The sequence below is a fragment of the Eumetopias jubatus genome, unplaced genomic scaffold (assembly GCF_037043125.1).
Source record: "Eumetopias jubatus isolate StellerSeaLion01/CBP00866 unplaced genomic scaffold, mEumJub1_p1.0 scaffold_17, whole genome shotgun sequence".
Taxonomy (NCBI): Eukaryota; Metazoa; Chordata; class Mammalia; order Carnivora; family Otariidae; genus Eumetopias; species Eumetopias jubatus.
The window spans coordinates 5,937,971-5,952,757 of NW_028274823.1; the positions used below are offsets into that span (position 1 = coordinate 5,937,971).

A 14,787-nucleotide genomic window follows, 5' to 3' on the forward strand; every position below is an offset into this window, starting at 1 on the left:
GACTGAGCGTGCAACATGGGCACAGAAGGGAGAGTCAAGGGCGCACGTGGAGCTGGGCTGTGTCGGGTGTCTCCACGTTTCTCTGAGCAGCAAAGAGGAAGTAACAGACGGTGGACAGTAACTGTATTCTCTTGTAAAATCCTTCAAGTGCTTTCAAAAATGGCTAGGAGGAGAGGGGAGGGCTGGAGAAGACTCAGGAAGGCAAAGAACTTGCTTCCAAGTCTCATAAACTCTGGGCTCTTTGCAAACATTTCATTGTGTCCCACTCAGCCTTTCCCGCTCACCCAGGAGGTTGGCTCTCAGCAATGCTTACAAGGGAGACCAGCAAGAAAACCTCCGTACACTGTACATACACTGTACACACAGATCATGACCCAACACTGCCCGCATCACCATCCCCATCAGCAGCATCACCACCACCACCATCCTCATTCTCATCATCACTGTCATCATCATCACCACGAGCCCCATCACCAACATCACCACCACCACCATCATCGCCATCCTCATCGCCACCACCACCACCACCATCATCATCATCAAACTAAAATGCAAACCATACAGCACTGTCCCAAGTTCATGTAACAGGTGAACATCTGTAGCAATAAAACAATAGAATACATACCCTGGCCCTTGTGGTTGACTTCTTTGGCAGCAATGACTTTGTTTATAACAGTCTGAAGGAAGTCATTCTCCCCCGCCACCCTGGGTGAAAAACGGGATGACATGTTCAGCGGCTTGTGTCGAATGGCGTCGTCCAACGCGAGCCTGGAGGGCACGGGACGACCAAGACCACAGGAGACAAAGGGGCACAGAGACCCAGAGGTCACGGTAACAAGGGAACACAAGAGATCATCGTCACCGAATGCGAGAGAGTCATCATGAGTCAACGCACGACAAAGGACAAAATAGGTGACAAGAGAGACAGGGAAGAGCATTGATCAGGAAAATGCTGAACCACACGAGAGAAGTAAAGCAAACGAGGTCGACCCGATCCCCAGGAAATAAACATGCACCAAGCCTCCACTCCATTTCTACCAGATAATAAAAAAGGGCGCTTATCTGAAAATAATGTGGTTGGACAGCATTTAATTGCAAGGAATGTTTACCTCTGTTTCTTCGATTTCAATAATTCCTGGCCATGGCATAGGTCATAGGGGCAGGTGGTGCGAAGGGAAAAGCAAAATCAAGACCAAAAAAAGATCCCTACAACCTGATTGCTTGGGGAACTTGGGTTGTGACCACTCTACTCCATCAGACTGTGTACCCAATGTGGCCTCAGATAATTAAGTGTGAGAAGAATGGCACAGTCTTTGGAGAAGATAACTACCATGTCTGAAAGGTGAAACTATGACCCAATTATGAATGTAACCATCAACATTTGGGGATCCCATGGACCATGAATTTTTCATAGAAGCTACACTAAGACCAAGAGATAAGTACAAACAGGCAACATGTGCAAAGAGAAATACCATGTAGCACAGCAAAGCACAGTATGCAATAAGCAAGAAAATGTACGTCAAGTACATAATGTTTAAAATCATTTCCAGGACAAGAGTTATTCATCACATGAGCCCACATTACTCAAGAGAGCTGAGGACTGTTTTAATTTACTTCACCAAGTTAAACAAGACCGAAAGAAAGAGATGTCCTCTGTTTCCTTCCCTAAAACTTATCCTGTGATATAATAAATCAGTTTTAATGGAGCAAAAAACGGTTTCATTAGCATGGCATTTCCCAAAGAACTGGTTTCATTGCTTATTTTGCTATTAAAATCATGCTGCTCTTTTGTTTCAAACACTGGAAATATTAATCTGTATATTAGTCTTCTTTTAATGGAGCAAGGAATCACAAATTACAAGAGCTGAACATGTAATAATTTTTTCTTAAAATGGGTGTTTTGCTATAAGACAGAAAAAGATGGCGGCAATATGCTATCTCAGGCAGCTCCTAACGTGTCCCAGTGAAACTTAGACTAGTGAATCTAAAACTAATAACCCCCCTAACTTCTCAAACAATAACCCACAGGTTTTTTTTTTTTTATCCCTTGACTTTTCCCAGAAGATACTAGCAGGCAACAGGTAATTTCAACTCAGTGGTACATTAGGGCATCAAGAAACTCTGAGGTCTAATATATAAAACAGCATTCAAAACAGCACGGGGCTGCATTATTTCTCATGGGCAAAAGAAGCAACTTAATATTATCATTTTATGAGGGTATATTTTATTTATTACCTCAATATCTGCCCATGTTCAAAGACATGTTTCCTTTGTTTACTGAGGAAACTTCCAGATTCTGCAGAACTGAGCTCCCTTTGTAACTATCTTCACAGGGTGTGATTCCAAGACAGCACCATCCAACAGGACGTTCATTCTGCGATGACGGGAATGTTCGAGATCCGCACTGACAAATATGGTAGCCACCAGCTACCTATGGGACTAAACACTTTAAATGGGACTAGAGTAACTGAGGAACTAAGTATTTAATTTTATTTAACTGTCAATAATTTACATAGCTCCATGTAGCTCGTGGTTACCATATTAGACAGAAGGCAGAAGAGCAACTCTAACAGAATGAAGCTAGAAAAGACCTGTGCCTCCAGTTGTGTGTGGTGAGATACCCATTTCACGCTGGTTAATGCAGGGTTTTCTGTTATTCTCACGTTGGGAAGACTACAAAAATTTCCACTGAGCCATGTTTTAGGACGCTATCTGACTAGATCACCTGCCTGCAAAGAAAACCACTCTAATCCCATCCTGCACAAGTGGTTCCCAAGCCTGAGGCTGAGTATGGGGATCCCTCATGCAAGAATGGGTGGTACAAAGGGAAGCCAAGCTCATAGCTCTTGCCCACCTTACCCCCAGAGAGATTCCTTCAGCTACCCACTGAGTATCACCAGTCTCCAAGCCTCCTCAGCCAACACCTGAACCCAAGGTACAATTCCTAAAATTTGTTTCAAGCCTGGAACCACTTAAGTAAAAACAGAAATGAGAAGAGGCAGAAGGCAGAGCACTCCGACAGGTCATTCTAACATGCCTTATGGTCTCCTCTTCTAAGATTTCACACCCTCAGGAGGAAACTGTCACTTCTGATTAACCTAAACCACTCTAATCCCTCTTTCTTTCTCTCCACGGCTGTCTGAGATGGAGAAGTGCCCAGTGAAGTGGCCACAGACCATTATGCAGGTACTCTCTTGCTTTAATCTCCAAGGAAATAACCGATTCTTTCGACCTTTTCCACGGGATCTACCTTCCAATCAGAGAATCAATTTAACAAATCTCCTCCAAATGTTTTCCAAGCTTCCCACATCTCTCCACACACTTAGCTTCAGAACTAGATAGGCCCTAAGAATGGCAAGCACAGACCTAGTCCACTCTAGGCAACCAGAGATAGAAAATCAGCAGCATGATTATTTGCTTCAAGCATTATTTCTCGCCTTACAAAAGAATTCATCATTATTTTGTTTGGTTTTCTATTTTAAAAGGAGCAACCTCCTCCCATGATGAATTTGAAAGTACTGTATTTTGAGTATGTGAATAGCTACTAGAATGCATCAATGATGCAAGGAAACATGCATGCTCAAAGTAGAAGGGTATTTCTGCGTGTCCTTGGTGATAAGGTGACTCCCCTGAATCACACGGAAAATCTTCTACACGCAAGACCATAAAGCAACTTTAACCCAAGATTCTTGGGGTTACAAAAATGCCATGCACTACGGCAGTGACTACCCAGATTCTTCATTATTATAAAAGAATCAATCTCTACTTGTGCTGAATTAATAAACTTATTTTCGAAGAGAATTATTACACACGTTTTCCATATTCTATCTGGTTAAGTGCTCTCTCTGATGGCTCCATACTTACGGCTGAAAGGGGATGAAATGCTGCTTGTCTTCATCATCTACTTTCCCATTTATTATATCTGTTACGTCCATCACTGGGGACAAGAAAAGAACATTGTTTTGTTTAAGTGCTATAACCAGAGAAAACAAACAAACAGAGGAACATCAGATTGTCTTCTGACAAACAACGGCATAAACCACACAGTGGCATTTTTTTTTATATCTGAGTTTAAAGCATTTCCACGTTCAAAAGAAAAATGGAGTTATCTGAAAACACTGGCCCAAACGGGGGTGGGGTTAAAATGGCAGAGTTCCACTCAGTAAATTCCTTTGCCTCAGGGTGCCAAGGTGGCTCAGTCAGTTAAGCGTCTGCCTTGGGCTCAGGTCATGATCCCAGGGTCCTGGGACCAAATCCCACATCGGGCTCCCTGCTCAGTGGGGAGCCTGCTTCTCCCTCTCCCTCTGCCTCTTCCCCACTTGTACTCTCTCTCTCTCAAATAAAATTTTTTTAATTTAAAATAATTTTTAAAACAAATTAAATAAATAAGTAAATAGATAAATAAATTCATTCATTCATTCATTCATTCATTCATTCCTTTGCCTAGGATGCAACAGACACTCTGGAGCTACACTGCCCAACAGCATATCGTGTGATGATGAGATGTTCTAGAACCACAAGCACCTGAAATGTGGTGGTGGAACAGAATTTTTCCTTTGATTTCATTCATTTACATAATAGTCACCTGTGGCCAGGGCCAACCACATTGGTTGGCCCTGCTCTCGGGCATCCGAAAGTTCTCGAATTCCCCCAAGTGACATCACAATGGTAAAGTCGCTGCCCTCCACCCACCCACCCCGTGCCCGCATCTGTGGCTGCTCTTTCAAGGGGCACTGGACAGCGAATCCTCACAATCACCTCCCGCACAACTGAGGAAATTCAGGCTCAAGGACACTATCGAATGACCTTGCCCAAAGTGAGATAGCCAGAAAATCTCCGATGCTCAAGCTCTGACCACACAGCCAGAGACCCCCAAGAAGAAGAGCCCTGGACACTCAGCTTTCTCTGCTCAATCGACACCCTTGACCAAAGAGAGGTGAGCCACATGCCTGCCTCTCTCTTCGTGGTGCCTTCCTTGGTGACCACAGTCATATACTGAAAATGTGGACAATTTCCATTTCTACCACCTGCCCCCCAAGAAAGGGGGAAGACTTTGTAGGAACAAAAGAGACGCAATGCCACCTCCTGGTTCATTCGGTGGAGTCCACGGAGACTCCTGAACCTCCTGAGCGTGTCCCGAGGGAGAACACGGCCCCACACATTCTGCTAAACCAGTGCTCCTCACAGAGCGAAGAGCCTTATGCGTACGTTTAGAGATGCAGGCCAAAGAAGCACAAATGAATTGGAACATCAGGTTGTGGGTGTTCTGAAATGTATGGCCTGGGCTGCAGTCTCCACCTCCTAGAAGATGCTCCCAGCTTTAAGCCTTCTTAGAGGCCACTGATCGGCACTAGATGAACCTATCATTAAGATGCTCCCATGCCCAAGACCACACTTCTACCACCAGTTTGGAAAGACGTGGCTCTGGGCCATGGCAAGAGGAGTCTGAGCCTCGGCACCACCTGCTGCTGGCAATCCACAATGGACCGCCTGCCTGTGTGTCTGCACAACTCTCCCCTTGGTCGTGGGGCTGATCCCGCCAGGTCAGTGCATCTCCCTGGTCATACAACCCCGGTATCTGGCCTTGGGAACACATCAGGAACCCAGCCAAGTCTCGCAGGAAGGCAGCGAGGGAGCAAAGATTGCAACTTGCATCCAAGCACCAGTCAGAAGGCAGCCTTTGTCCTCTACGTCCTGGAAGTGACAGCCCTCCCAGGGGCCCCTCCCAAGCCTGGGAGGTGAAGGCTGCGACAATGTGACCAGCGTTCACGGGATGTCTCCCTCATGGCTGCTCGTCAGGACGCTGCCCTGTGCCAAGGAAGTTCTTGCTGTGGTTGGGACTCTGGCACAAGCCCAGCTACACGGAATCAGGAATGACGTATGTTTTAATCACGCTTTTTGTTTTTTTCATAATTTTTATATCCCCGCTGTTACACTATATTAGAAGAGAAATGTGACATAATATTTTCCACAGAAGGCTGAGAACTGTAGGCTTAAAGGTCCACAAACACACTGTTCATCTGCGCTCTGTCGACACAAACAGGCAGAAGTTATTCTGGATAAAACCTGAAAATTAAGTTCCTATTCCACAAGGGGCAGAAGCTGATTACCAAAAAGGTGATCAACCGTCTGAGGCCGAGAAGTGTACTTTCCGAACCAGAAAGAGAACAGCAGGTGGGAAGCCGTCCTGAGTAGAGTAGAGGCTCGCACTACTTCAGGATGGCCCCACTGGACATGCTCAACGCCACGTGTAACACAAGGAGGAAAGGCAGTCTGACGGCAGCGTCCCGCCAGGTGCCGCATGGCCCACAGTGGCTCACAGGTGATGTTGGTTAAAGCAGCAATTCTAATTTAATTGGCAGGCTGTGGGACCTGGGCAAGAATATTTTTTAATAGTTCCCTAAACCCTTCTCGTGTACAGTTAGGGTCAGAAATCACTGTATTAAAATATTTACCTTCTGCACCAAAAACATATAGCTTCCTTCACCTTCCCCCAGCAGACCTGGGGGACACTCTCACCTACCCCCAGCAGATTGGGGGGACACCTTCACCTTCCCCCAGAAGACTGGGGGGACACCTTCACCTTCCCCCCAGCAGACTGGGGGACACTCTCACCTTCCCCCCAGCAGACTGGGGGGACACCTTCACCTTCCCCCCAGCAGACTGGGGGGACACCTTCACCTTCCCCCCAGCAGACTGGGGGACACTCTCACCTTCCCCCAGCAGACTGGGGGGACACCTTCACCTTCCCCCCAGCAGACTGGGGGACACTCTCACCTTCCCCCAGCAGACTGGGGGGACACCTTCACCTTCCCCCCAGCAGACTGGGGGACACTCTCACTTTCCCCCAGAAGACTGGAGAACACTCTCACCTTCCCCCAGCAGACTGGGGGGACACCTTCACCTTCCCCCAGAAGACTGGGGAACACTCTCACCTTCCCCCAGCAGACTGGGGGGACACCTTCACCTTCCCCCCAGCAGACTGGGGGACACTCTCACCTTCCCCCAGCAGACTGGGGGGACACCTTCACCTTCCCCCCAGCAGACTGGGGGACACTCTCACTTTCCCCCAGAAGACTGGAGAACACTCTCACCTTCCCCCAGCAGACTGGGGGGACACCTTCACCTTCCCCCAGAAGACTGGGGAACACTCTCACCTTCCCCCAGCAGACTGGGGGGACACCTTCACCTTCCCCCCAGCAGACTGGGGGACACTCTCACCTTCCCCCAGCAGACTGGGGGGACACCTTCACCTTCCCCCCAGCAGACTGGGGGACACTCTCACTTTCCCCCAGAAGACTGGAGAACACTCTCACCTTCCCCCAGCAGACTGGGGGGACACCTTCACCTTCCCCCAGAAGACTGGGGAACACTCTCACCTTCCCCCAGCAGACTGGGGGGACACCTTCACCTTCCCCCCAGCAGACTGGGGACACCTTCACCGTTCCCCAGCAGACTGGGGACACCTTCACCTTTCTCCAGCAGACTGGGGACACCTTCACCTTTCCCCACCAGACTGGGGACACCTTCACCTTTCTCCAACAGACTGGGGACACCTTCACCTTTCTCCAGCAGAATGGGGACACCTTCACCTTCTCCCAGCAGACTGGGGACACCTTCACCTTCCCCCAGCAGACTGGGGACACCTTCACCTTTCTCCAGCAGACTGGGAACACCTTCACTTTCCCCGAGCAGATGTGACTAGTCTCTCCCTTTTCTTGAGCTGTTACCAAAATAACAGAACACAAATATGGGGGACAGATGGCAGCTATTTGATGATAACCATGTCCTCCTCATGCTCCGTTCTCCTTCTACCTCTTCATCACTTTGACTATTCAGTGCAAATTTACTCCTAAATCAATCAATCACCAAGTCCAGAAACCCTAAAAACTTCCAGTGACTGGCTTTCCTCCAGGCTGAGAATGTGGGTCAGGGTCTCCCTCAGGAGATGTGATCTGCTTGAAAACCAAATATATGATTTATATCTGAAACTTGCAGACTGAAGCATCCTGGGCTGCGCGTCCACAGAAACCACACAGAAAAGAATGAAGAGATTTTTTTTCTAACAGAAGAGCTTATAAATCAAAGCAGCCCACTGTCCAATACTCAGCAGCAGCTCCTATACAGAGTGAATGTGATGATCTTGAAACTCTCAGGAAAAGGAGAGAAATGCATTACCGGCCACTCCGAAAGGCCTCCGCAAGCCCGAGGTCAGTTTTCTGGTGTTGTTGTCCCTCAGCTCCATGCGACCCACTCGAACGATTTGACAAACAAAACTGATTTTGTCCCTTTTCAGGTCTTTGCTTCCGAGGTCCTAGAAATATTAATTTCCATAAATTATTTTGGAGAACCATTACTCGGTGCAGGTTCAATTGAAAAAGACAGTAAAAAGAAGGACTGAGACTCTCTTCTCTGACCAGTTTTTAGCATATTAATAAGTTATTCACATAACAAAAAGGAACTGAATAACAATAGTCAATTAATGTTAAGGTATATGAGAGTGCTGGGATAAATCTCTGTCATGGGGATTCGAAGGGAAGCTAGAGACCCAGAACAGTTCTGGGAAGACATTTTGTTATTACTGAATTCCCATGGATTACAGGCATCCCAGGGATCCATATTCCAGTGGGTAGGAAAGTCAGAGGGAGGTCATTAAAAATAATCATTAGGATGGTGAATGATGCAAAGGAACTCCTTTGGGTGTACTTACAGTAAAGACAGCTCGCAAATTATGTAATCTGTCTATATCTTTAGGCAATCCTGAACTTGACCAGCGTACCAGGTAGTTTTCACTTGAAAACAAAAGAAATAAGAGCAAATTCATTTTCCAAATACAGCACGGCACGAAACAGACACCCACATTGATTTATGATTACCACCACGGAGGTCCACGATGCAGGCAACTACATGAGCTCAGAAATGTCAGCCATGCCACATAGAGCTGCTCTTCCATTAACATGTAAGTCGTCTCCCACACAAGGTTAACAGTTGAGAACGGTCAGTACAAAACCCTTGAGAGGTTGTCATTTGGGATGTCTAGGGTTACAATTGTAGTGGAACTATTTGCAAATGTCATTTCAAAGTTTATTATTTTAAAAGCACTACTGGTGTATTTAGACTGCCTATAATCTAAAATTCACCATTCATTCATTTATAGTATAAAAGAAATGCCGCACGTCTATTTCATAGCCTATAATAACCAAACATGCCAAATACACAAATTGAATCCTAAGAGGAAGAAATGAAGTCCATATCAGAAATGATGAGGGGCGCCTGGGTGACTCAGTCATTAAGTGTCTGCCTTCGGCTCAGGTCATGATCCCAGGGTTCTGGGATCGAGCCCCACATCGGGCTCCCTGCTCCGCGGGAAGCCTGCTTCTCCCTCTCCCACTCCCCCTGCTTGTGTTCCCTCTCTCGCTGTGCCTCTCCCTGTCAAATAAATAAATAAAATCTTTAAAAAAAATGAGAGAAAGAAAGAAATGAGGATGAAATTCATCCATTTGTTCTGTTTTCTGTCACATACTAACTTTTAAATTTTTGAATAATACAGGGGCGCCTGGGTGGCTCAGTAGGTTAAGCATCTGACTCTTGATTTTGGCTTAGGTCAAGATCCCAAGGTCATGAGATCGAGCTTCACATCAGGCTACGTGCTGAGAGTGGAGTCTGCTAAGATTCTCTCTCACTCTCTCTGCCCTTCCCCCACCTTGAATGCACATGTGCTCTCTTAAAAAAAAAAAATTGAATACAAACGAAGGTATTTCAGTTTTAAACCCATACACACACCGAGACACACACACATACACACTTCACACATAATTTAAACCTTAATTTTTCCATCTGAACAAAGAGAAACTTATACTGAGACAAAAGCAAGAACTAGGAAAGAGACCACATTACAAATGACAGGAACGGCAGAGACGAGATTTATGATATTTTGTTCAACAAATATTAAGTGAGAGCCTTTACGTAGCAGGCACTGGTGTAGACACTACCTTCCAGCCAGTCGTGTTGCAGAAATAACAACAGGCCAAAGGACCGAAAATGACATTGACAAAAAACAAAAGTTTGGCAAAGCAAGATTAAGACAAGAGTGATACTATTGTGTATCACTATGGGGGGGGGGTCTGGAAACATAAAACCCTATGAAGACAACATAGGAAACAATTAGTTCAATCTTTAGTCGCCAGGTCCCTAAAACATTACAAGACCACAACTCTACATTCAAATACCCACGTGCGTGCAAGGAAGAAGAAAGCAGACACTGGCCCAGATCCCGAAACAGCACTGGGTTCTGCTCATCACCCCAGTGCTCTCTGTGAGAGCAAGAACTGCCATGGTGCTAGCGCTGTTCTCCTAACACTAACCAGAGAGCAAAGGGCGGAGGAAGCAGGGAAGCGCCACTGACCTGATGAATTTGGACTCCACAGGGTCATAAAGAGACATGAGCACTTCGGCATCTTCTCCGATTTTACAAACCACATTTTTGAGGTTGACAAACAAGGCCAGAGAAGGGGTGGCAGCAAACTTCGCTTGTCTGTTAATGTCTATGTTCTGCTTTTGGGACTATGTAAGTAGAAAAAAAAAAGAGTGGACATTAGCGATATTTACCACTAACCCTCGCTTTCTTTCTTCTCGACAGAAGAGGAAACTATGTGCAACCAGTTGGCATAACACAGCAAAGCCTCAAGTCACTTCCTTGTCCCACGTCAAGTTCTCAACACATGCAGGCACCCAGCTGAAAGTAATTATGTCCTCTGCAAAGGTCACAATCCCTTAAGAGTTTGTCCTGAGTCCTGTCTTCAGATACTCGAGTGTCTACGCAATCACAATGGTGTTTACATGCATACTTGCTTAATTTTTGTTTCTGCATTAGGCTAAATCCTCCGAGGACATTTCTGTCTTACTCATCCTTATGTCCTCAGTAGGTGGCACACAGCAGGTGCCCAATAAAGACTTGCTGAATGAATGGCTGACTCAATGAATTGATTTCTGAATATCTGCTATACAGAAGATCCCATTAAAGACCAGAGAAGATGGGGCGCCTGGGTGGCTCAGTCGTTAGGTGTGTCTGCCTTCGGCTCAGGTCATGATCCCAGGGTCCTGGGATCGAGCCCCGCATCCGGCTCCCTGCTCAGCGGGAAGCCCGCTTCTCCCTCTCCCACTCCCCCTGCTTGTGTTCCCTCTCTCACTGTGTCTCTCTCTGTCAAATAAAATAAAATAAAATAAAATAAATAAAATAAAATAAGACCAGGGAAGATGAAAAAGACCAATAAGACTTGGGTTCCCTACCCTCATCAAGCTTAGAATATGTCCCTCCCTGGGCTCCTACAAAGGAAATGCAGAATCAAGTACTGTTTCCCATGACATGAGAACACAAAGTCAGTGTCATTAAGACCCTGCGTCCTACAATGAAGTAAGTACTGCGTGACCCTCCCCCCACACAGGATGAGCTCCTTTCCAAAGTCCTCAACAGCAAGTTCTGACACTGGGCTCCCTTCCATTCTTCACCGTATGAAATACACAGTTTAGCTGTGCTTTTTTGGGGTTTTCGAGTGCAAATTCTGAGTTCCACTGGTGTTTTGCTAGTGTTGAAAGCAGTTATTGAGAAAAGATACTCCAAATGTAAATGGAGAGCAGACCTTACCTTCTCTTCTTGCAATCTCTCCTCCACTTGTTTAGAAGCTATTTCATGAGCTCTAAAGAGACTAATCGTGCTAGTTAGTTCTGGATCCAAAATGTTCCCGTCTTCATCTCTCACCACCAAGTCCAGATCAAGAATTCTACAACAACAAAAAATTCAGAACTTCATGGACACACACCACGGCCTCTGAAGGTGTGTGTTACTAAGTACGATGTGAACAGCATGGAGAGTTGAAAGCACACACCTACTATATATGTTTGGGGGAAGGGTGTACACACACACACACACACACATACATGCAATGACATACAAACCCACGTGCCCAAATACTTAAAACTGGTAGCTGTGACATCATCACTGAGCTGGGCAGAAGAAGGTGGAAGAGCTGGAGCGGAGGCATACCCACCATTCTATTCTGGTAAGTTTTATATCACACAGCTTTCCTTCTACCTACAGTCAGTTCTAATCCCCAATTAGCCCATCAGAAGATCTTCGATAAAGACATTCTATTGTGTTTCAACAACAAACATGTGGAAGTTATCCACAATAACATTAAGCAACTTTCTGGCCAGATGGCTAGATGAAGTAGCCAACTTAAAACACGAGCAGCATCTGTAATAGATCTGTCCATCTATATCTGGAAACATCTTTTTGGCAACATTCTCTCTGTTTCCCCAAATCCAACAAAATTTTAAGGTGATTTTTAGCACAATTTTTATTTAAAGAATAAACAAAGACCATTATGCAAAGAAAGAAACCAGGAGCTGTGCTATGTGATGTGTTATGGTTTTCTTTTTAATAAGATACGAGGATCTTAACCACAGATGCCTTATACTTTGCCTTTGGGATTTTCTTCCTGCGATTAACAAGTCTATAGAAGCAGGAAATTTTCGGGGTTTTTTTAAACCATACGGCAATGTAAAGAGTCTGTTGAAAGAAAGATAAATTTCAATTAAATAATGCCTTTAACAGTTATAGTTTTAAGAGGAAAGTTGACTTGGTAATAAAGACTCCAACCAGACAAACTCATCTCTGATTTCTCTTCTCTGAAGGTCACACACCTTAACACTGGATAGGAGTCTGATACCGTGTCAAGCAGGACCATTCTGATAGATATGCTGGGCCATCGCACCATTTGGAAGGCGGTCACAAAGACCTTGTTTTTCCCTCTGAGTATCTATTGAGCAAATCCACTGATGGTGAAGCAGAAGCAACATGTCAGCAACATGAGGCTTTCAAACAAATACAGGCTTTTCGCTCGGCATGAAAACAGCCTCCGTAGTTGCAATGATTGTGGGGTGCCTCAAGAGGACAGAAAGATATTTAAAAAAAAAAAAGGCTTTCGGGCTCTCATCAATTGTCATTGTAACATGTTTCACTAATGAGGTAAAGCCCCTCTCCCAAATATTACTGCTCATCCAAACCCTGAACCTGTCCCTGGGAGGAGTCAGTGCTGGTATAGGTGGGGGTCAATGCTGGCGTGGGTGAAGTCAATGCTAATGAGGTAGGAAAAGAATCCTTTCTTGCATGGGCAGAGCCAGTGCTAGTTCAAGTTGATCTACAAAGTACCTGGCTTTAGGAGGAGGGGCCAGAGGTCCTGGATGCCACACCACATCAGGCTCCCTGAGGAGCCGAGGCCCAGGCTATATGTACCAGCCTGCTGCATACATCCTGCCAGGTGCACCTCCCCTCACTCCTTCCAGGACAGGTGGTCAGACCCATTTCGCAAAAGAAGAAACCTAAGCTCAGAGACACATCTAGAAGAACCCAGAGCCTGGATTCTGAGCCAGAACCCTCTCATGGCAGAGTCGAGGCTCTTTCCAGAATGTTACATGGAAAATGGTACAGGAAGTCACCTGTCAGGGGTCTTCTTCATGCCAACCATTCTGCGTTTTCTCAGCAACAGTGCTCATAAGGCTCTGAATCCACAGTGAGCTTCCACTATGACGGTAGATCTTAGCACAGCAAGAGGGCCAAAGACTGTCTTATTAAGGACTGTATTTCCAACGAAAGTGTAAATAATGTTTTGGAACACTTCCTTTCTTAACTAGATTGTTCCATGACATAATGTACTTTGGTTGCTTCCCACAGCCAAATTAAGCAGGTGGTTTCTGAATGGAAGTTTAAACTACAATACTCCAATAGAAAACAGAATAAAAGCTCCAAAGGTTTGGTTTTTTTTTAAGCAGGTCCTCATGAAATGGGTTTCCCTGCAACAATGTCTAATATCCTCCACACAGAAGTCTCTGACTTTTTTTGGGGGGGGGGGGGAAGAGACACCTTCTCCTGTACCCTTTTTAATCCAAATACTATATCTAACTAACAATGTTGTTTTTAGAAACTCTTCACACTTGAAAGGATGAAGTATTAGAAAACAAAATTATGTTATAATTCTGATTTTACAGAAAGGTTCTTTAGTTTACCCAGGGCGCCTTTCAGCTGAACAGCTGGGGACAAACCTCTCCCATTCTCTGAGCATGCTGTCCTAATGTGTAAAATGAGAGGTTCCGATTCTCCCAGAAGTTCCCCAATCTGCTATCCAGCATGGTCCAACCCTGTTTTTTAAAAACTGCGATTTCCAGCCAGCATTCCACATCTTAGAAATCAGAATCTTCAGGAGAGGGTCCCATAATTGCATATTTTGAAAGCTCTCTAAGTGATTCTGATACAGACCAGCATGTGGGAATCATGTGACCAGATCATTTTTAAAGGCTTCTTGCAGCTCTGACATTACAGGAACAACCAAATAGTTATCCCGTGGGAAAGGGCGTGGCCTCACTCCAGTTACAGACTTGGCAGAATCATAATGAAGCAGTTTGCTCCTGCTCAGCATCCGGACGCCTTGCGAAGGGTAGAACGCACAGCACTGCTAAAGGCATGCAAGTAGAGCTGAGTGGAGGCCTGCTGTAGATGGGAACTTTTGCAAAAGACATCCTTACACAAAGCAAATTATTTGTTGTTTATCTGAGATTCAGATTTCTGGTGATAAGTTTCAAGGTGACCTTTGATGTCCCTTCCAACTCTTAGAACTTAGGATTCCACAAGGCAACCTGGTGCTTGTTATTGCACAAAGTACACCCATGTCTGGACTCGAAGTCAAGTACTGTGAGCAGAAAATAACTGAAAGTCCCTTGTCAGGGGAAATC

The 14,787-nt window shown here is 45.5% G+C and overlaps 1 protein-coding gene across 3 annotated transcripts in view; it reads right to left on the reverse strand.

Annotated features, from left to right (window-relative positions):
- Positions 1–14,787, reverse strand: part of DOCK1 (dedicator of cytokinesis 1) — a 493,587-nt gene that overhangs the window by 406,124 nt on the left and 72,676 nt on the right. For 2 of the 3 annotated variants that reach the window (XM_028119987.2, XM_028119985.2), the window contains exons 7-12: positions 11,645–11,780; positions 10,406–10,563; positions 8,711–8,792; positions 8,179–8,314; positions 3,865–3,937; positions 626–768 (exon numbers count right to left, since the gene is read on the reverse strand). In XM_028119987.2, coding sequence (XP_027975788.1) covers positions 626–768; positions 3,865–3,937; positions 8,179–8,314; positions 8,711–8,792; positions 10,406–10,563; positions 11,645–11,780 — 728 coding nt within the window. The remainder of the gene's footprint in view (positions 1–625; positions 769–3,864; positions 3,938–8,178; positions 8,315–8,710; positions 8,793–10,405; positions 10,564–11,644; positions 11,781–14,787) is intronic. The other variant, XM_028119986.2, reaches the window with a different exon arrangement.